The 23556-nt window shown below is 38.1% G+C and overlaps 1 protein-coding gene and 1 pseudogene across 1 annotated transcript; both read right to left on the bottom strand.

Moving 5' to 3' along the window:
- Positions 1-5479: 5479 nt before the first annotated feature.
- LOC103417245 (probable pectinesterase 8) lies at positions 5480-8345 on the bottom strand (annotated as a pseudogene).
- An 11089-nt stretch (positions 8346-19434) lies between these two features.
- LOC103405270 (VQ motif-containing protein 22) lies at positions 19435-20387 on the bottom strand. The gene has a single exon (XM_008344245.4). It carries the CDS (start codon positions 20312-20314, stop codon positions 19556-19558), a length of 759 nt encoding a protein of 252 aa, XP_008342467.3. The 5' UTR covers positions 20315-20387; the 3' UTR covers positions 19435-19555.
- Between the last annotated feature and the right edge of the window lie 3169 nt (positions 20388-23556).

The following is a 23556-nucleotide window of genomic DNA, read 5'->3' as shown; positions in this document are numbered from 1 at the left end:
TTAAACGACAAATGTGTTTTAATGTTTTGAAGTAATATTTATGTGGCAATGTGTGGTATGTGCAAATTTAAGAAAAATTTTTTTTTTCTTAAAGGGTCATAACGGGTCGGGTCACTTTACCCGTTGGGTAAAGTGACACGACCTGTTAAGGACCCGTTAAGATAACGGGTGTGACACGACACGACACGTTAAGATAACAGGTGTTACACGAAAACGACACGAACACGACTGACACGACCCGTTTGCCAGGCCTACTAACCGGGGATGTAAAACTTAGGCTGAAAAAAAAAATCGAAAATTCTGAAATCAACTCAAATTATCTTGAATTTTCGATTGGTTCAATTTTGAATTTGGTATAGGAAGTGAATTTTTGTTTCAACCTGAACTGGACTGATTAATTACCTAAAAAATAAGACTGGAAAGACTCAACCACATGAGATCTCACTTAAGATATCAAAGTTCTTAACCACTAAGCCAAATTTTAACATGTGATATTAAAATGCAACTAATGTAATTCTATGTTATCTAATAACTATTAATTATTCAATTTAACATCCCCTCAGAACCCTATCCGCCATCATTTTAACTATCCCTTTCGACTTCGCTTCAGTTGCACCACGATGACCATTCATTTCGTCTTTCTCTCTCTGTCTTTCCACCATGACAACTATCATTGTCACCAATATTTTTCCTCTCATCCCACTTCTCACCACGTTCACCACAAATCAAACGCCATCGCTACGATTCTAGGTTTCGCCACCTTCTTCTCAGTTCTGCAATTCGTCATTCTCTCAGTTGCTCTACCACACAACCATCACCGTCACAAACATTTCTCCTCTTATCCCCCTTCTCGCCACCACGACCATGAATTAGCCATCAGCGTCATTCAACTTCAGCCATCGCTACCACCGCACTTTATTGAACCAACCCGAAATCGAAATAAGTTTTGGTATTCCCAATTTTATGGATTCTGAACTTTTTGGTTCGGGATTGGGCCAAAAAAATATATCTGACTATTTTGAAATCGATTTCCATAAATGATAGCGTTATGCACACACCTATTTTTATTTCTCAAATACCCTTTCAATTTTTGGTTGTCGAATCAAATGAACTAAAGAAAGCAATTGTTGTTTGAATAGCACTATCCTTTTAGAAATCCATTTTCGGTTCGGGTTCCAAATCAAAACCATACCCTATGTAAAACTCACAAGGAATTTAGAGTGAAAGAGAATAGAAAGGAAGAGAGAGGCCATGATACAAGAAGAACATGATACCTTTATAATAAGTTTGTAGCTGATATAATTAATAACATTAACCTCACATCATAACAATGGCACGTTAAAAGTTCTCTCTCTCTCTCTCTCTCTCTCTCTCTCTCTCTCTCTCTCTTTCTCTCTCTCTCAAAACTCTCTATGTGTTGCTGCAAAAATCCAACCTAGATTGAAGTTTCAGTTACCGCCCCTTGCTTTTGCTCGGGGTAGGCAACATCCCTCTGCTTCATCTATTTTTTCCTCCTCCTTCCCTCTTCTCTCTTTTGCCATTTCCCTATTTTCCTCCTCTCTTATCTCTTTTGTCACTTCCCCTCACAGCATCCCACCCCCTCTTCCTTCCCCCATTTCCAGTCTTCTTCCTTCTTTTTTTTCGGTTATCCTCTGAGTTTTATTTTAGTTTTCCTCGAGTTTGGTCTCAATTACCCCTTAGCCTCACTTTCTATCCAAAAGGTACTTTGTATATATTTGCAGGGGTTTATGATGGGGGACTTGAATCCAGTGTCCATTTTCTCAGTTCAGAGTTTGGCTTTCTCTGAGGATGTGACGGTGGTGGTAATTTGGTTTATGCTGCTTAAGATTAGGATTGTTTTGTTGTTTGGTTTTGCAGCCTTCAGGTTTAAGCTTGTGTGAGCCTCCCGTTATATCTTAGGTTGCTACTCTCCTTTTGCTTGGGCATTTTACTTATCCATTGTTATTTCATTGGCTCTTTCTGGGCCTTGTACTAATTTTTTACGAAAGTAATCTTGTTTGAACACACCTCACATGATAGGTCTATATTCGATTTCCCCTCCTCCTACAGTCTACCTGACGCCCTGAATGGTTCCATACTTGAGATAATTAATTAGATAGTGACATTGAAGTGGGGTTTTTTTTTTTTTTGGAACGAAATATGTCATTGATGAAAAGCAATAGATAAATAAGATAAGGGCCCCTAATAAAATTCGGTAACCCAGCAACAAGTAAAGACCCCCAAGGAGGCAGTCAACCTAAAGGTGGATAAAGTGGACCACAAGCGCAACTCGGGTCACCACCCGAAGGCAAGAAACCAAAAAGGGCGTTAGTGGGGGCAAGGAAGGCCATCAATGGACAAGATATGGACCATAGCAGATGAGGGCTTGGTAAACTAGAATTCTAGACACATCTCTCTTTTACACTGCGAGGCAACCCAAACGGTTGCCGAATTTTCTTGTCGAGAAATCCATCACCACTTAAAGGAGGAAAAACGGTGACGAAGATTCCAAATTTGGTGAAGAAGGGGAAAAATAAACCAATTGGCTTTCCTTCTATCCCCATTAATGTTAGCTACTAGAGAGGCTCAGATTCAAAAATAACATTAGTGATATTATTATGGATGGTCATCTGAATAGCCATGATCGTAGCTTTAGCCTCCGCTTGAAAAGCAGAAGAAGATGTTTCAATCCCATAATTCCTAGCCATCACAGAACCATAAGTATCCTTAATAACAACTCCAAAACCCGTTGAACCTGATTACTTGGTCTAGGAGGCTTCACAGTTGATTTTCAGCATTGAAATAGAAGGAAAGATCCAAGTTGAAAGAACGGTCGTGCCCTGAGAGACCCAAGAAGGCGCTACAGGGTTGGCGGTCCAAAATTCCTCTATCAACGAATAGGCCTTGGGGATAGTAATAGCCGAAGATGGGATGATTCCATTAAAGCTAACCTGACATGAAACGCCTCGGCCCCGATATCTCCAAATACTAGGATAGGCACGTGCTAGCCGACACCCGAGGGTGACGAAGCCATTTTAAACATGCATACAAATAAAATATGTAACTAGAACAAAATATGCCAATTGGAAATGCGTTCAAAGTATACAACTAATCAAGAATAATGTGAAAGAATTACTATAAAAAGGTACGAACAAAGGAATGGGTTCTACACTGAGAATACTCGAAGATACCTATGCGGAAGTGCCCTGACGTCGGGATCGTATGCCTCGATTCTAAATCCTGAAGGGGGCGCAAAACAAAGGGTGAGTGGACCAAAGTTTATAATACTAATACTAATAATAAGAAAACCATTTTCTTTCTGAACATACTAACCCCCTGTTTTAAAAACATATATAATACTACATAATAGGTTTTTTGAAAACCCTAACGTGCCATGAAAACATTCGTAGATAATAAAACCATATCTAAAAGTGGTATCAAAATCGCCCAAAGGCAAATCTGAGAAAGGTCGTAAACCCAAAATAATAAAGTACTCAACTAGGGGTATCATAGTTGCCCGAAGGCATAGCCATCACCCGAAGGTGAAGTTGTACGACATTGAGTTACGCTAGTCAAGAAATATTGTAGGCCCCACCACCCGAAGGTGAAGCTGTACGACGTAGGGTTACGCCAAAGAAGAAACATATACATAACACACCGACATTGGTTTCGCTAGTGAAGCTGAAAGTATGTCATAAATATCTTCAACTGTGTCCTATGGCCATAGACGTCTACATACTCGTGTTGTGTGTATGTGTTGTATGATAACCCACTAGATAAGCACATAAAAAGTATCTCTAAAACTCATACCAAGCTTAGCATTTAAAATCTCGTCAACCGAAATCATAAACAAACCATAAATATTTCGTAAAAACAATTTAAATAATCATAAGTTCTCCGTAACCATAATTATAGAAATTCGTAAAACATATTATAAAACATAATCAATTCATGAAATATGAAATGCATGCAAGCTTAATATTTTATATAAAAACATGCAATTTAAGAAAGGGTCTACTCACAAATGTTCCGGTACCGAGGAACCGCTCGAACTAGGGAGGACAGGGTCACTTCCAACCAACGCACCTAAACACAAGTAAAGACCATTTAATAAAACCTCTACTAAAACGATTGAATTTGGAAAAACGGACAATGGAATTGGTTTCGGCATATCGGAAAACTTAAGGAGGGGCATCGGGTTCCCCCATATGCCACCACCGAGAGGCCACGCGCCGAGATAGGTTGTTGGGGAAGTCATTGGCGCCACAGCAACGAAGCACAGTGCCTCCGGTGGAGGCGTGTGTGCTCCACACGTCGAGCACTGCAGCACCACATGCCCGCGAGTACGCTGTACTCACCTTATCCACGAAACTTGCAAATTTACAAGTGGAAGGCCTAACTTCTAGAGCTCATTTCAAGCTCGATTCTTAACCAATTTCAGTGATTTAAGAACCAAAATGAAGTTTAAAATGTAGGGAATCGATACATACCCATTGGAGGCCGTGACATGGCAGGAGTTGGTCGGAAAAGGTGTCTGAAAGTGGTCAAACTGCCACGGTTTCAAATTCCATAAGTCTAGGAAATTTTACCAACTACTCTAATCTAACCTAAAACATGATCTAGAAGATTTTAGGAGCTTACCTACGTCGGGAAGGCGATGACTCGCTATGGTTTGTCGGAGAATATGATGAACATTAATTGTTGAGAGAGAGGTGAGAAAGGGAGGATGGAGGGTCCACAAATGGTGATGGTGCTCACTAGAGTGGTGAGGCTAGTGGTGATGGAGATGGTACTATCGTTGTTGGTTGTGCAAGCTCGGATAGAGAGTTGCAAAGATGAGGGAAAAAGACAAGGAGAGTGAAAGAGTTTACCGAGGAGAGAAATGGGAGAAAAGACAGGGAAGAAAGAGAGAAAGCCAGGAGACACCAAAACAAGGGTGGGCCCCACTGGCACACCAAACAAAGCAAGAAAAGATAAAACGGAACAAATATCTCGCGGGATGTGAAATTACCATAATGTCCTTATTGTTCCGAATCCTGTAAAACCTTCATTTTAGCTCCAAATCCAAATTCACTTGCTCCCACGCGTTCTTAACGACGAGTACTACAAGAAAAGCTAATAGAATAGGTCATACGTTGCACGGTACAAAGGTCAACAAAAGTCAATGATTTCAACTCAAAGAGCATTTTCGTAAATTCACGTTTTAAAATTATAAAAACCGTAAAATCTGGGATGGATCGTTACATGTCGTCTAGCCTTCCAAATTTCCCAACAAAAGAAGGCAACGAAAGAATGAAATCGATCTTGGGAGACATTGTCTTCAGGGAGAAGAGAGGATAATTTCAAGAACCAGCAATCAAAAGAGGAAATAGCTTGGGCATTGACCTTAAAACCAAGGGGGGACCCGAACCAGACCACCTTGGTCCAAGGGTTTATATATGCATGGCTTTTATCTTTTAGCTTGTCAGTGTCAGTTGCATTATTGAGACCTAAAGATGATGATGTGTCTTATTGTCATGTACATTGACGAGAACAAACAATTTAATCACGATATTACATTGGAAGAGATAAGAAAAAAGGCCCAAGATAGAGTCTAATTAATCAATGACTGATTGCAACCAATCTCCCCCGTCAATGAAAGACACATTAAGGAAAAGAGAAGCTTGTGTGTCATTCAGCTTCTGTACGTAAGGCGCACGCAAGCTCATATTTGCTCCCGCACCTGAGTTATTGTATTCTCCATAGAATATAGTCCTGCATGCATTTAAACAAATGATTAATACTTCGATTAGATTAATTTTGTGATTAATCCAATAATCAAACTTTAAATGAATATTGATTAATTGAGGGGGGTCCTTTGAAAACCACTAGGTCTTTAACTTTTAATTTTTTTTTTTAAATATAAAAACTTGAAAACAGTTACCAACAAGTAGTTTTTGTCTAAACGGCTATCAAAAGAGCCGTAACTCTTGCATTAATCTTTACATACTGGTCTCTTGTTGGATCATTGAAGTCATTCCACCCTTCAGGAGCTATAATATCAGTCATTGTTGTGCTGGCAAAAACCACTCGAGAGAAAGGCCTCCATGCTCGACCCAGCCATACTCTTCCAGTCCCTCCAATAAAGCAGTTGACAAATGCATAGCCAGTGTTTTCATCCTTGGAAGCTCTGCCGTGCGCTGTAACCGCGCCGTTTATACTCTTTGTTCCTAGGGGTACTGGGTTTGACATCGAAATCAACTGACAATTCTGTGTCAAGCAGTCCAAGAAGCACACTGGTTTTTTTGTTTTTTTATATATCAATTGATCATAAACATTCTACTTATATTCTGTATGAAAAATGATTACTTGGTATTGGGTACTAATCTAGACTACATGGCTCCTTGCCTGCATGCATGAAGGAGCTATTCCTCTGTAAATGAAAAATCACAGTTTGGTCGTGCAAAAAACTTTTTGTTTTGTAATTTTAGTGAATTATTTTAGTATATGTATGTCAAACTGTGATTTGTAGGTAAACAGTAACCCCATAACGTATTTTCTCAAGCAATCACAGGAAAAGAAATTTGCATATCAGAAATGAGACGGGTTACCTCATATAATGATCTTCCATTGCCAAAGATGAAATCAATGGAGCCCTGGATGTAGCAATCCTTGAAGTAATGGCGGCCCCTATCATCGTGAAGGGTGTCTTGAGCTCCAAAGAACCCACAACCCAAAATTGCAGCTTGGTCTCCTGATATTCTAATCGCTAAACTTGAGCTCCAACATCTCCAGGCTTCGGAATTGGGGCAACATTCTTGTTTCATAATTTCCATTTGGGGGATGAAGAGTTTGGAATATCAATGAGATTTTGAGATGCCAATAAAATTGCAACAGTGGCAACAAAATATGTTAGTATAGTGGTTTTGGGACTCATTTTTTCTGATGGAATATGGAGAGGATTTGAATTTAATGGATGGATATATAACTAGACATGTATGCACTTGAAGTGAAAGTATTGATGGAATGTCTTGCAAATCACCCTGTCCCAGTTATCTTAGGGGAATACATTTCCAACCTTAAGCTACCAAACTTTTATTCTCCAACAAAAACAATTAGTCTATATACAATTCAGAATGTGGGGAGGCATATATAATTATTTCAATCATTCAAAATGGACATTACAAATAGATATTATAAAGAGTTCAGTTTTAAAAAGGTACTAGATTTAAAATATTACAATAAAATATCACTGATCACAAAGCAATTGGTAGACTTCAAGCACAAGTTGAAAGCTGAGCTCATTAGGAATTGTAAGCGTACACAGATCAATAAAATCATTAAACCTCGTGTTACACGGAGATCATGTGATAAAAAAAATTTCAAATTATATTGGGACATGTAGTACAATGCTCATAGGTCTTGTTTATACCATATTTAGGGCCTCGTATATTTGGGCCTTAGGCCTTGTATTTAGGCCTCACACTAAAGCCCATACTTTGTAAAAGAGGAGGAGCCCCTTATTCTATAAAAGGGGACTCCTACCCTCATTCTAGGGGAGGCAAAAGAGCCAAGCCTAAGAAGGCTAAGAGAAGCTATCATTACATTCAGGAGAGACCTCACACCACCGAGGCTCTCCTCTCCCTTCTCTTCTTTCTCCGGGGACTTCCCCCAAACACTTGTATCCATACACTTACAGAGAAACAGAATCAACTACAGTGTGGACGTAGCCCAAACATTGGGGTGAACCACGATAAAATCCTTGTGTTCTTTGTGTTCTTCGTGTTCTTGAGCGTTACTTGCAGATTCACGGTCGGATTTACGTTGTTCCAAGACCTCCGGTTTTGTGCATCAACATTTGGCGCCGTCTGTGGGAAACGATACTAAAAGTTGTGTCGGTTCTCTTTCATTTTTTCACCTCCACCGTGAATCTGCAAAAACCCAAACAAACCAATGTTTCCCAGAAAACCCATGGAGCTACTTCCTCTCTCAGTCAGTCGCACACAAACCAAAACAAAAAGAAATCCTCAAATTTCGAACTCCCTTTCTCTCTCTACAGATCACTTTCTCTTTTTTAATTACTCTCTCTATCTCTCAATTCAACCCAGAAATATCCCTCAAAAGCCGATTCACTGTTGACTCACTAGCTATGCAGGACGTCGACTGAAACAGCAATATTTTTGCCCCACCACAGATAAATGGAACATTTGCAGATTGATTTCATGGCACAGACACTCAATGCTTTCCCAGAACTTTTCCTCCGCCGCTGCTATCGGGTCTTCCACGACGTCGTCTTCGGGGACGTACGGCGAGTCGAAAAAGGTGTGGGTGTGGACGGAGAGCAAGCAGGTCATGACGGCCGCCATCAGGAGAGGCTGGAACACCTTCGTCTTCCCCTTTCAAAGCCGTGAACTTGCCGATGAGTGGTCCTATCTGAAAACTGGAGGTGGAGAAAACAAACAGCTCTTGTCAAACTGGCACTTTTCAGAGAGCTTCGTTTCTGAGTTGAAGAGATAAACAGAGCAGCACAGAGACCTTCCCGCGAGCGCACGGAGACACTCGTACAAACGCCCGCAGGGAATTCATACACCGCACAACGCGATGGTTTCGACTCACGACCACTCGAAGCCGCTCTTACTCGACTCGGACCGAGACCTTCCCGAGGCGGCCTACGATGAGGCCGATAAGGTCCACGTGGTGGGGATCAATGAGGCCGGAGACGATAATTGCCAAACGCCGACGTTTTCATGGAAGAATCTGTGACTGTTAACCGGACCCGGGTTCTTGATGAGTATCGTGTTTCTGGACCTGGGGAATTTGGAGGGTGATCTTCAGGCGGGGGCGATAGCTAGGAACTCGTTGCTGTGGCTGCTGATGTGGGCGACGGCGATGAGGCTGTTGGTGCAGCTGCTGTCGGTTCGGCTCGGGGTGGCGATTGAGCGACACCTAGCGGAGCTGTGTAAGGAGGAGTACCCGACGTGGGCGTGGGTGGTGCTGTGGGTGATGGCGGAGCTTAAGAAATGGCCTACCCAAGGCCGGACTTCCTCCTCCAAACCTTCAGCAGATGCTGATGGAGATACCAAGAAAAGCAAAAGATGAGATCACCGTCCGCTGCCAATGATGAAAATAGAGATACAGATAAGTTGTCTTACAACAATACCATCATTATTCCACTTTGGCGTTGTCTGCCATCTGAAAGAGGAGAAAGAAAAGTAGTGGGAAACAAAGTGAAAGAAAAAAGCAAAAGGAAAAGATGCTTTTACAAACGGTATCTTCTTGCTTTTACAAACAGGAGCTGTCTACTTTCCAAAGCGGAAAGGAACAGCGTCACCAAGTGGAAGCCAGATCTCTGGCAACGCAAAGACAGAAACAGAGAGAATGCTGTAGAAAAACACAAGCAAACACAAGGACCCGTACTGCAAAAACAAGGAATAAACACCCCACCAGAGTCATGTGGTTTACTTTCCTTATTTTTGAATGATGTAATCTATTTTCCGTATCTTTCGGAAACATCTGTATAAACCCCATCAGAGGGTAATATGTATAAACCCCATCAGAGGGTCAAAAAAAAAAAAAAAAAAAAAAAAAAAAACAAACAAACAAACAAACAAAAAAAAAAAAAAAAAAAAAGGAAAAGCCCAAAACAAATGGGCTGACATGTTATGGAGGGCAAAGGCCCATAGGCCTAAAATAGCACCAACCAGGTGATCAAAAGTACGCCCAGTACTTCAAGTCATACATGAGCATTACTCATGTCAATCATACATAAACATTCATGAGCATCACTCATGTCAACATTCATGAGCATCACTCATGTCAACATCCATGAGCATCACTCATGTCAATCAACATAAACATCCATAAGCATCACTCATGTCAACATCCATGAGCATCACTCATGTCAATCAACATAAACATGCATGAGCATCACTCATGTCAAATCAGCTTCAAAGACTTCATTTACAGAGCTCTAGCTTCAAAAGCTTCATTCACAAGAGCTCTAGCTTCAAAAGCTTCATTTACAGAGCTCTAGCTTCAAAAGCTTCATTTACAGAGCTCTAGCTTCAAAAGCTTCATTCACAAGAGCTCTAGCTTCAAAGACTTCATTTACAGAGCTCTAGATTTAAAAGCTTCATTTACAAAAGCTCCAGTTTCGAAAGCTTCATTTACAGAGCTCTAGCTTCAAAGCTTCACTTGCAAAGCTTCACTTACAAAGCTTCAGTGCAAGGTATACAAATACCGCCTTAGAACAACCACCACTTCGGCCCATACATGGATCCAATTTGAAGTCTCCAGCCAACAGACTCTATTGACCGAAGACTTGGGGGACTACATTATGTACCATATATTGGGCCTCAACTGGGCCTCATGAAAAATACTTGGGGGACTCTAGCCCATTATTTATTTATTAAGGAGCAAACCCTTATTCTATAAAAGGGACTCCCTCACCACCATTAGAGAGCATCGCCGCCTACTGAGCAACCGTCTCACTGCGAGCATCAACTCTAACCCATCACTTATGTATTGAGGAGTGAGCCCTTATTCTATAAAAGGGACTCCCTCACCTTCAAACGCCACAAGCCGAGCCAAACAAGGCAACATAAGCTACAAGCAAAGCGGCCTCACAACATGTGCTACTTCTAGTTGAACATCATTTCAGATTGGGCACCGCCTCATATCGAGCATCAGTTCTAGACGACATTTAGTTACTTCGGCCCACACATGGACTGAATTTCAAGTCTCCAGCCAAAAGACTCTCTTGACTGAAGACTTGGGGGACTACTGTTTATACCATATTTAGGGCCTCGTATATTTGGGCCTTAGGCCTTGTATTTAGGCCTCACACTAAAGCCCATACTTTGTAAAAGAGGAGGAGCCCCTTATTCTATAAAAGGGGACTCCTACCCTCATTCTAGGGGAGGCAAAAGAGCCAAGCCTAAGAAGGCTAAGAGAAGCTATCATTACATTCAGGAGAGACCTCACACCACCGAGGCTCTCCTCTCCCTTCTCTTCTTTCTCCGGGGACTTCCCCCAAACACTTGTATCCATACACTTACAGAGAAACAGAATCAACTACAGTGTGGACGTAGCCCAAACATTGGGGTGAACCACGATAAAATCCTTGTGTTCTTTGTGTTCTTCGTGTTCTTGAGCGTTACTTGCAGATTCACGGTCGGATTTACGTTGTTCCAAGACCTCCGGTTTTGTGCATCAACAGGTCTAATCACATCTCCACATCAAATGCCAGATCCCATAACACTAAGCAAAGTAAATCTAACAAATCAAACAGCTCCACTCTTCACACATAGATCCAAAATAGATGTATAGCACACAAAAACAAAAATTAAAAAGAAGTAGTTGTCCTATAGATAGAAATCCTAATTTCCAAATTCCCCTAAAGAGAGAAATCAAACAAATTCCAAGACAATTCCTAGAAATTATTAAACATAAACAAAATAAAAAGGATAAAATCATGTTGCCACTACCGTCGGACATCCCAAAGAGAGTCGTAACACCATACCAGCTAAACTCATAGTGTTGTATTGGCTAAACTCAATCCCATTCCGACATCTGCGATGACTTCTAGCTTCGACCGCATATCAAATGTGTACTAGATGCAAAACCTTGTGTTTACTGTATAGTGTGTACATTGGCTAAAACACGACCACTATCACTCATGACACAATCATACATCAAAACAAGTAAACGAAATACATTTCTCTTAATAATAAAATAAATAGATTGCACCATATCTTTGTCTCTCATGTATGTCCATCTTCACAATATCATTCTCTTCTCCATATTATTATTATTATTTTTAATCTTCATCCCCATATTTAAAGTTTTTTTTTTCAATTCAACTTAATTAAAAACAAGTTTGTGTGTATAAACTGCATTTATTAAAGAAGTCATGCGAGTGGTAAATCACCTTGATGATTAGGATTTTCTGCTTCATCTCACTACCTTCCAAGTGAACTTTCTAATTTTTTTTTAGTGTAAATTATTGCTTTTAATATAAAAATGAAAAAAAATCATTAATACTTAATTTTGTTGTAATTAGGAAAATTAATAAATTAGGAATGTATTATTATGTGGCCTGTGGGTTGGTTTCTATTTTTTTAAATCAAGTACGATATTCATTTCATAAGGGAACAACGTACAAACAATGAGAAAGGGTGCTAACAATGGGTCTCAATAAAAACTTTTCCGGGTAAAACCCAAATGAAGGGAAAAGGAGTGTCCCGCACCAACTAAATTAAAAGTGAAAATTATCCTCCAATATAAGATCAAAAATTACATTGGGAGGTTCTTCAAACCACGAAACTGGCTGTGGCAGAGTAAGACCGCGGCGAGCCAGTCTGTGTGTCATTTCATTGGCACCACGTCGCACAAAATTAGCCTTCCATTGTTGGACATGTTGTAGTAGCCTCCGTGTGTTAGTTAATATATGGCCAAGGGGACCATAATTAACCTCGTAATTTTGTATAGCAGCTATTACCATCAAGGCGTCTCCCTCCAACATTACTTTCTGATTACGCCATCTCTAAAGAAATATAGCAGCTTCCCGAGCTGCTGCAACTTCAGCCATTAGAGCCGATGTAATCCCCTCCAGTTGCATCGCCATGGCAGCAATAAACTCCCCAGCCGCGTCTCGGATAATCAGTCCAGCTCCTCCTATGCTGTTCGGCTTATCCCATGCCCCCATCAAAATTGCACTTTATCCACCCTTCCCCTGGCCTCCTCCATTTATGAACCTCTACAACCTGAGATTTCGGCTAGACCACATTCCATTTCTTAAACTCCAACAACCAAGTATATGCTTGAATTTGGAGTTCATGTCGTGGTAAAATTGAGCCCCTCCATAATAACTCATTGCGAGCTTTCCTAATATTCCACATCAACATAAGGACTAAATCAGAGCTCTCCCTAGACATCATAAGCCATTCGTGCCACCCAATCTTGCAACCCCACATCTCCTTGTTGCATATGATGTAAACCCAACAGACTAGCAAACCATGTTGCTCTAGCATGGGGGCACTGCAGCATAATATGCTTGATCGTTTCAGGGACAGTCCCACAAATAATACAACAGCCATCCAGTACAACCTTCTTCAACTTCAAGTTTACTGTAGTCGGCAGAGCATTTAAGCAACCCCTCCATATGCAAATTTTTATCTTCCCCGATACCTTAGCACACCAAAGTGCCTTCCATAGGAATTTGATCTCTGCCGGCATCTTAAAACCCACGGGAACATCCATGCAGATGTCATTACAAGTCCGAGCTACAAAATATGCACTCTTAGTCATGAATACTCCTTTAGGCTCTTTGATCCAAATCAACTCATCAGGCAAATTAAAGAAACTCAAAGGAATACTTAAAATAAGATTGACCTCTTCAGGGAAGAACATTCGAGAAACCACCTGCATATTCCATCTCATGTGATCCGCCTCCAACATCAAAGATCGAACAGTAAGATTAAGGTGAACTCCAAGGGAAACCGGACTCAACACCTTGGCATAGTTCTCTCTTAGCAACCAAGAATCCCCCCAGATTTTTATCTTCAAACCGTCAGCTACACATCGTCTAGCTCTTCGGTGGATCAGAACCCTAGCTGCTACAATGTTCTTCCAATAATAGGAGGAATTGGACTTTACTAGGGCATGTAGAAAATCCAATTCTTGGAAATATCGAGCCTTAAAAACTTGGGTTAGCAAAGACTGCGGTTGTTTTATAATGCGCCAACCTTGCTTAGTAAGCAAAGCAAGATTAAAGGCGTACAAATCTTTGAAACCTAAACCTCCCTCACTTTTTGGCTTGCACATTCGCTGCCAACTCACCCAATGAATGCTTCTTTTGCCGACTTCTTTTCCCCACCAAAATCGAGCAACCATTTGATTCAATTCCTCACATAACATTTTTGGAAGCAAAAAAGTATGCATGGTGTATAACGGAATAGCATGGGCCACTGTTTGAATTAAGATATCTTTCCTCGCACTACTGAGGACACTCCCACGCCAACCATTAAGTTTTTTCCATAACCTATCTTTGATATATGCAAACGTTTGTTTCTTTGACTTACCCGTGTACACTGGCAGGCCATCTCATGGTATTGCACACGAGTCATACCCAAACAATCCGCAAGCAGCTAACCATCCACCTCATTTACATTGGTACTAAATGCCACCCCACTTTTCGATAAATTAACTGTTTGCCCCCAGGCTACTTCATAAATTCGTAATAAGGTCTTCAACTCGCAGTATTCATGTAAATTACTCCTAGCAAAGATAAAACAATCATCCGCAAAGAGTAGATGATTTATATTAGGTGCATCATTACAAACCTTTATCCTTTTTATTCTGCCTTGGGCCTCCCATGCATCCAATAATGCCTATAAACCTTCGGCACAAATCATAAATAAAAAGGAGACAACAGATCACCTTACCTGATGCCCCTCTTAGGCTGCATTAATCCCATCGGTTAATTCCTCATTGAGCTTGAATGAGTAAGTTACAAAAGTGACACATCTCATAATCCAAGTAATCCATTCTTCCACAAAACCCAATCTTCGCATTATTTGTTCTAAGAAAGACCATTCAATACGGTCGTATGCTTTACTGATATCAAGCTTCAATGCCATCACACCATTCCAACCACTATTTTTCCTCTTCATAAAATGAACAACTTCCAATGCCACCAAACAATTATCAGAAATTAATCTACCACAAATAAACGCACTTTGTGAAGGCGAAATAATATCTGGTAAGATACTCTTCTATCTATTCGTAAGCACCTTTGAGCATATCTTGTATATCACATTACACAAACTGATTGGCCACAATTCGATCATAGATGTTGGATCAAGTTTCTTGGGTATCAGAGTAACATGTGTGTAGTTAACTTTCCGCAACAATGCCCCTAACTCAAGGTGTCAACCCCCATCACAAACATCTTTACCGACAACTGCCCAATGATTTTGATAAAACCTAGGCGTCATTCCATCAGGTCTCGGTGCCTTGGTAAGATGCATTTGGAACAACGCATCCTTAATTTCTTCGTCAAAAAATGGTAACATAAGACTTTGATTCATCTCATCTGTGACCTTCGGTACAATCTTACTTAGTATCCCCAAGGCATCTACTACCTCGGTGGAGCCAAACAATTTCATGAAGTAAGATAAAATAACTAATTCCATACCTGCCTTGCTATCCTGCCATTGTCCCGACTCATCAAACAAACCATGAAGCCCATTTCGTCTCTGCCGTCGAGTTGCTTTTAAAAGTGATAGCACCAATTATCTTATAACAAAAAGTCAGAAAACATACATTATTCGGCTCAAGAGCTGGACAGAAAAAAAAAAAAAAAAAAAAAAAAAAAGGGAAAACGACACTCATCGATATTTCTATTCTAATTTTTACGTACTTTCTATTGGATATATATCAATTGTTTTTCTTCCAAACTGTAACTTCCTCTTTCATGGTTTGGTTGTAAGCAAGGCAAACACATACCTTATAAACTGCAAACCTTCCATTTTAAGTAACATATAATTACAAATGGTTTTTATGCTTAGTATAAACACATATACAAAAGCGCTCAAACGCTAACCAGTTAGCAACTTAATACAATGCTAACCACACATTTAAATCAACTCTACATATTGTCTCATGATCAACCGTCACTTCGTAGATCTCTTCATTCAACGATCATCCACATTGTTAGGGATTTACAATAGTTAAAGACTAGCAACTGGCAGATGTTTTTACCAAGAGATTGTCTGTAGACCGTCTTGTGCGTCTTATTTCCAAACTTTTCTCCTCGTCGATGTCATGTTTGCAGGGGATGTTAAGGGGTTACAAATAGTTAAAGACATTAATTCTAGAATAATGATCAATTGTCAATTATGTCGTAACTCCATATTTATATTTATGTTTATGACCCTTAAGATGTAACCGTAGATTATTAGCTACCCACTTATATATATATATATATAGGATCAAGGGACAAATATTTTTACAAATACTTTTACACTCTTTTTAAGCCGTTTGATTACATGGCATCCAAGGGTTCTTATTTATTCATTAAATGACATGGATGTTTATGTGGATTTTAATTAATATTAAAAATAAAATAAAACATAAAATCTGGATAATTAAAAAAGGAAGATAATTTAACTGAAATTGGTTCTTCCATTCCCATTTCGATCAAGACTTGGATTCAAACTTTGAACCCTAATAAAAATATCATGAAACTTCTTTAAATTCATATGCTTGTGCAATTAAACACATGCCTGATTTCACCCATGTATTGAAAGGTTCTCACAAACAGACCTGATATTATCAGAGAAGATTATATGAACGAACTGTGCATTCTTCAAGATGATGTTCCTCCCTTCCCCAATCAAGTAAAATCTCAATTTGCCAAAAAGTTATTGGTTCTAGTTGCTTGCATTTGTGATGAGACACTTCTACTTTGTGGGGTTTGCTTAACTTATTATAGCATATGGCATGCATTGCTTCAGGTTGCCCTTGACATAATAGAAGAAGAAATGGGGCGATCCCTCGAAGCTGTTTTCAGTAAAGTTTCATGATTTTTTTTTTATTATGGTTCAAATTCTGAATCCAAGTTTTGATCGAAATGAGAATGGGAGAACCAATTTCAGTTAAATTATCTTCCTTTTTTAATTATATTTTTAATTTTTCAGATTTTATTTTTTTCAGTTTTTTTTTATCTTTAATATTGGTTAAAATCCTCATAAGCATCATTGTCATTTAATGAATAAATAAGAACCATTGGATGTCATGTCATCAAAGGCATAAAAAGAATGTAAAAGTATTTGTCCTTTGATTCTATCTCATATATATTTTCTACACATAATTAAAGAGTACCAAAACCAAAATAGTGTGTGTGTATACATACATACATACATACATACATACATACATATATATATATATATATATATGAGTCTTAAAAAAAGATAGAAAATACACTTATTGAAGATGTGATCTCAATATAATATAACCAAGTTTTAATGTTTGTGACAATGTAGGGTGGAGTGGATATCGATGTTATACAAATCCACGTGTTTGAGATGGCTCAGGAACAAGTATAACATGTTTGAAGATTAGGTTGTGCTACTGCTAATGATGCTCCCCGGACGAATGAAACTAAAACAAACCAATATCAAAGATTAATGTAATCTTTGGTGAATCAAAAGGCACCCATTTAAATTCAAATTAGCAAAGATTAGGGGTATATATTTGACTTCGTTAAAGTGTACAATTTCTTGCCTTTTACGCCACTTGGGTCCCATGATGACCTAGCATTCATCCCCTCTTCCCTCTCCATTTCTCACTCAAAAACAGCAATCGCTCTCAACTCAAGATCCGCCGGACGCGCCGCTCCACTGCCCGCTTTTCGAAAGAAGAAAAGATTTTGAAGACCGCAGTACTGCTCTTTTCTTTCGTTTAAGCACATGCATACTTCTCTGAACAATAGTGGGCTACTTAAATATGAGTAAAAATTCCTGCTCAAAATTTTTCGTGTTCGAATTACAAAGTTTTGTGTTTATAATCAGAACTGTTTATATTATAAATCACTCAACAAATATCATATCTCTGTAAAAAAACAAATTCAAACTAAGGTCATTTAGTCAATCTATTGTAGCAAATAAGTAAACGGTTCATAATGCTTCACGTATTTCATTCTTTTGGTTTTATACAATTTGATAACTAAAAGACCTTATTTTTAATTGATTTTTTGCATAGACGATTTTATTGAGTCATCCATAATATGAATGGTTCCAATTATAAACATAAAGTTTTATGAATCGTTAACAAACTGTTTTGAGTAGGATTTCCTACTCATTCTTTGAGTAAACCAAATACTATTCTACTTTTGTTACGAGATATAATTATAATCTAAACTACGTACGTTAAAGTGGTGAGGAGAGTTTGATCCTAAATGCAACGAAATTAATATTAAAGCCTAGCTACTGAGATAATCAATCGACCACGTGTTTCTTAAATACATTCTTCATTTCGTATTCACCATATTAATTTTTATTTCTCGAGCACCCATTTAGTTATATTTTAACTTTCATAAACACATTCTTTGTTTCTCGATCAACATACGCAAATTCTTTTTCCTAGTACTAATTAATATGGACCTTTAATTTTTGGAAACGTGAAAACAAGAAAGTTAAGAATATTTATTTTGGTCATACTTTGGGGCTATATATGTGGATATATTAAATATGCATGGAAGGCATGGGATTTTTGGGGCAGCTGCCCCATCGCCGCCTTTGTTTTTAAGCCAATGTGTAAACAAATTAAAAATGCTAGCGGTTTAGATGAGTTAATTACTGGTGAGCTAGCAAGCGTGTTAGGCGAGCATTCAGTGTTAGGTTAAGTTGCAAAACCTGATGATCTACCTTAATTGAATTTATTTGGCAACGTACTATATAAAAATTACAAATTAAATTAATAGCCAAACAAACATGTTAAATTTTAGAGGTATTTTGTTAATTTTCTTTCGAAACTTGTAAAGAACTGCCACTTTTTTGCATGATTTTTAATTTTAGCCAATTACCCTTTTAAATTTTTATAATTGATTGATTCCCCCATGAACTTTAATTTTAGCCAATGATTCTCTGAACTTTTATGATTGGCCAACTTCCCTTGAACTTTAGTTTCTCCCTAAACTCTAAAATTTAAACAAAAATTGTACGGAATGGACTAGCAAAACAGAAGAAGAAGGAAAAACAATATGGTATCTAGATTAGGGATAAAATTATCTTCTTGTAATTATAAAATTAAAGTTCAAGGACGAAATTTACCAATTATAAAAGTTTAGGAAGTAAATGGCTAAATTAAAGTTCAAGAGAGAAATTGGCCAATTATAAAAGTTGAGGGGTGTAATAATTGGCTAAAATTAAATATCATAAGAGAAATTAGCAGCTTCTTACAAGTTCGGGGAGAGATCGGTCAATACCTCTAAATTGAGTAGCTAAACGAATCCTCTCTCTTAATTATATTTAACTCCTGATATGCTATTTACAGGACCATTTTTATGAAGAATACAAGATTTTTTTTTTTAAGGAGAGGAAAAAAAGAATTTTGTTCACTCCCATACAATCCCACGACTTTGTAATAACAAGATTAAACAACTGCAAGCCACAACCCAAAAAGAAAGAAGAGAAAAATCATACTTAATGAAAAACAGGAATATACCAACAATTTAAGTAAAATAATATAACCATTTTTACTTTCAGAGCATGATGACTGATATATACATAGTATACATATATATGTAGTGTTAACATCATGTAGTATTCTTTTTCATGTGCATATACATAGTATACATAGCATCCTCGGTCAAATTACAAAATGAAAAAGGATATTAAGAATTGAACAATTAACCACATTGCATAAGAAAGGAAGAGATTTAGTTTCAAGTCCGTTGAAAAAGAGAAAATATATAATATTCTTTTTCATGTGCATATACATTGGTCAAGAATTTTGTCCTAAGATAAGTCAGTCTACCTAACTTTTCTGCTTTATGTCCCTCACAATTTTCTCAAAACATGTAACTCCTGTTCTCATTGGCAGAACTATTAGAGCTGGGCGGCCTAGCCGAAGAAGGCAATTGGGATGCAATACCCTCCCTCAGAAACTCATGTTGATCATGATCGGACGACAGTCCCATCACCATGCTTGTGGGTCCCACTCTTGATGACAATCTCTCAAGAAACCCATGATCACCGTTAACGTTGTCATTGTTCCTCAGCGAAAACAAGTATTGCTGGTTATGGCGTTGTTGGAATTGTTGCTGTTGTTGTTGTTGTTGTTGTTGTTGTTGTTGTTGTAAGAGTTGTTGCTGCTGAGGCTGTAGAGGATGGCACCCGGCCGCCCCGGGAGGCACCACGAAGCTCTGTGGCCTAGTGGGGCCGAGACCAAAGGTAAAATTCGAAGCACCAGTGGGAAACGACACCGTACTAGGACCCCCAGTGAATTGCTGCACCATGGCACGAAAATTGGTGGTGTCAGTGTTGAGCAGCGTGGTGGGAGTTCTTCTTGAGGCTCTAGACCTTTTCCGGGCCGGCTTCGAAACGCGGCCTTGATCCGGACTCAAACTGTTGTTGGTGCTGGAGCTCGGGTGGCCTGAACCGGCATGACCTGGTAAAGATGAAGTTGTAGTGGTGGTGGTGACGACGGTGGCATCAGAGACTTGGTCATGGCAAAACAGTGAAGAAGGGGTAGAAGAATTCAGGTTTTGGTTGTAGAATTGGAGCCAGTGATCATTAGGGTTGCTGGACATGGTTCCAGTACTACTCATTGTCGAGAGAGAGAGAGAGAGAGAAAGAGAGAGAGAGAGAGCACAAATTTGAGTCTGGGGTTAGAGGGAAGAAATATGATGGAAGGTACGCTATATTTATGAAGGTGGGAATGGGGGGTCTAGGAGGATTTTATGGGATGATCTTGACCGTTGATTTTGGGAGAGATAGGTGATGTCACGTGATATGGCACGTGGGGGTGGTGGCTGTGGGCAGGAAAAATCAAAATATTGGCAAATGAAAAATAGCTTTAGCTTTTTCAGGGTTTCTGGAAGGTATTGTACAAAAGCATATATGGTTTCCTGGAAGCAACATATTGGCAGACGCCAGCTTGATAATGATTGCGTCATCACGGTGGTGTCCACGTCAGAAAGAGAATGGCGGTGATGGTGGTGGTGGAGGAGAAATTTTTTATTATGACCGGAATACGAGTGATAAACTACGTGTTTTTATATAAATGATGAGAAATTTTATTTTTCAAGTTATAACTTTTTAACACACATATCATACAATTTAAATAGTAACACGTAATGTATCTCTTCATATACGAGTTACACTAAAAAATCTCTGGAGGCTGTTGGTGACTTCACTCGTGACACACGGAAGACGTCTTTGGGGCCGCAATGAAACAACCAAGCACCTTCCAACTTCCAAGTCCTCGTCTTTATTTGATTCTTTGCCCCAACTCGCCCGTTTTCATATAAAATTATAAATAGTTACTTTTACAAATTTAATAATTATATCCTTTAAAGCGTTCATACACGAAGTTTTTCAATGCTTTTTTTTATAATAAACGATATTATTTATATTAAACAGATAAGAGAGTAAGCTAAATTTCTAATTAGGGACTAGCAATAATATTGTGATTCAAATTTATTTTTGATAAAAATTAAACATACTTACAAATGAAGTTAAATACTATTAAATTAAATTACTAAATGATAGATTTTCTAATGCTTTATAGTTTCTAGTTGACAATTCCTAATAAGCACTTTTTTGATTTATTGTGCTAAAAAATCAGATATATTTTCCTGGATAAAAAAGCACTAGAAACCATTTTTGTCCTATTATTTGACTCCTTTTTTTTTTTTTTTTTTTGCCTAAAAGTCAAGCTGTTGAGCAGAAACCAACGAAACTATTTGGTCATTGTATAATTTACTATTTATTGAGATTAAAAGATTATTACTACTTTTCTTTTTTCTTACCTACACCCCAAATCCTTTTTATTAATGTTGTTGAGATAAATCCACATCATAAACCTAATTAATGAAAGTGGTGGAGTAAAAATTCAGATCATGTTTATTTAGAAGAAATAAAATTTTAAAGAATGGGTATTATTGTTTTCATTTTTGTTACTAACAATCAAAGATTTGAAAGGAATTAGTGTGATTCCCATTTATTTTTAATTATTAATAATCATGAGTGAAAAACATGATGCATTTGGGTATCTCATACCTTTTTATACCTTAAAAGCTAAGGTATGAGATTACCAAATTACCATAACAAGTGACCTAGTAGAAAAATGCGAACAACAACTCTCTAAATAAAGAAAGAAAAGGGATGTACAACGTTTGATACTTTGTAAGCTGTGAATTTGCTTGATCGTGGTTATGTGTAAGCTGCAATTCCCAACTAACCTTATTTGAACCTGAAAGAGTGGATTACTGTAGTCCGCCACTAGTTGTTTTCCCCTTAAAAAAAGGTAAAAAGGTTTGAGATTACCATGGTGGGTTGTTATTATTCCTTACCCAAACAATTCATATCCCATTATTCTTGCTCATGGTTAATAAACATTCCTTCAATAACAAAGCATAAATAATGTTTGATTCGTTACCCTTGTTGTCAAGAATTTTTTTTATTACGAGCTATATTGCCACACAAATATTTTCAACAAAAAAAAAAATAATTGTAATAAGCTCTTTAATGGAAAAGGTAATTCAGTTTATCTACCAAAGATAGAAAATAATTCAGAAGTAGCAGTAACTCCAACCATTACGAAAAACAGTATTAATTTCCTCTTTCTCTTGTCATTTGATAATTCTTTTTACTTTTTTTGTGCTGGTTGGAGCCATCTGATTCAGCCATGGCTAGCCCTAGATTTTCCATTTTAAAAGGCGATATAAAATTCTGAATTTTCCGGTAGATTAAGACCAAACTATAAAGTGCTATATCTGCATTGCCTTTGTGTCTCATGTCCTGAAACAAGCATTTTTAAACTCAGAATATGAACCAGAAAGATATAAACAAATAAGTCAATTAAAATCATTGTTGATTGGTTTTCCAATTCCCTCTTATGTGGATGGCTGTAGACTTTTCTACTTTGAATGTTCTTTAGTTTATGTCAGGTTTTCTTCTTCTCAGTATTCCAACGACCATGCTATTCAAATCCAGCAATCATGTGTTGGATGAAATTGAGAGACTTTTCTCTATTTTTAGTATAATGGTGGAAATCGTCGAGGCCCTTGTTCTAGAATTCTTTAGAGAATCAACAAAATTGAGGAAGATTTGAAAATTTTCTATCATTTTTACCGACAAACGGTGAATCAGTTGGTATCAAAGCATCAGTTCGATCCTCGAGAATTTCATGAATCATGTTTTGGCTCCTATTAATGTAACATAAGAATTGTATCAAATGAGAGGTTTAAGAAGACTGACCACTTCCACGCACGATTACTATGACACGTCGAAAGTATATATAAAGTGGTAAATAATCTCTTTTATTTCTTCATATTCCTTTTAAACAAAAGTCCAAATCTTTCTTTATCAATCTGCCTCAGTGCCTCACAAGCAGATAAAAATGTAGTCTCGACCCTCAACCACCAGAATGAGAGATAGAGAGGAAAGTCAAAGAAGAACACGTTAGGCGGGAGATATATGATTAATTAAGATTTAAGAATATAAATCCATTATATATAGTGATACGAAATTTCAAACAGATGACGTCCTATTTCCCCACGTTCCTTTGACTATTACTCACTTCTTCAAATGTCTATATATACATATGTGTGTGTATATATTTATATGGCTATTTGATGTTCCTAATTGCTCAATCTGCGGCAACATTATTCAGTGGCTTCTCCTATGTGTATGTGAACATAGGTTATGAGAGTCCTGCTCTCCTAAGGACTTATTGGAGGTTATGATCCTTGAGATAATTCAGTAATTTACTAAGTAATCTTTACCATGTTTTCACACTTGCTCGTGTGCGTGTGCGTGTGCATGTGCGTGTGTCTATATATATATA

Source organism: Malus domestica, chromosome 17 (genome assembly GCF_042453785.1).
Source record: "Malus domestica chromosome 17, GDT2T_hap1".
NCBI lineage: Eukaryota > Viridiplantae > Streptophyta > Magnoliopsida > Rosales > Rosaceae > Malus > Malus domestica.
This window is presented reverse-complemented; position numbering and strand designations above follow the sequence as displayed.

Coding starts and splice junctions, on each gene's coding strand:
- LOC103405270 (XM_008344245.4), bottom strand. CDS start 20,314: ATGAGTAGTACTGGAACCATGTCCAGCAACCCTAATGATCACTGGCTC.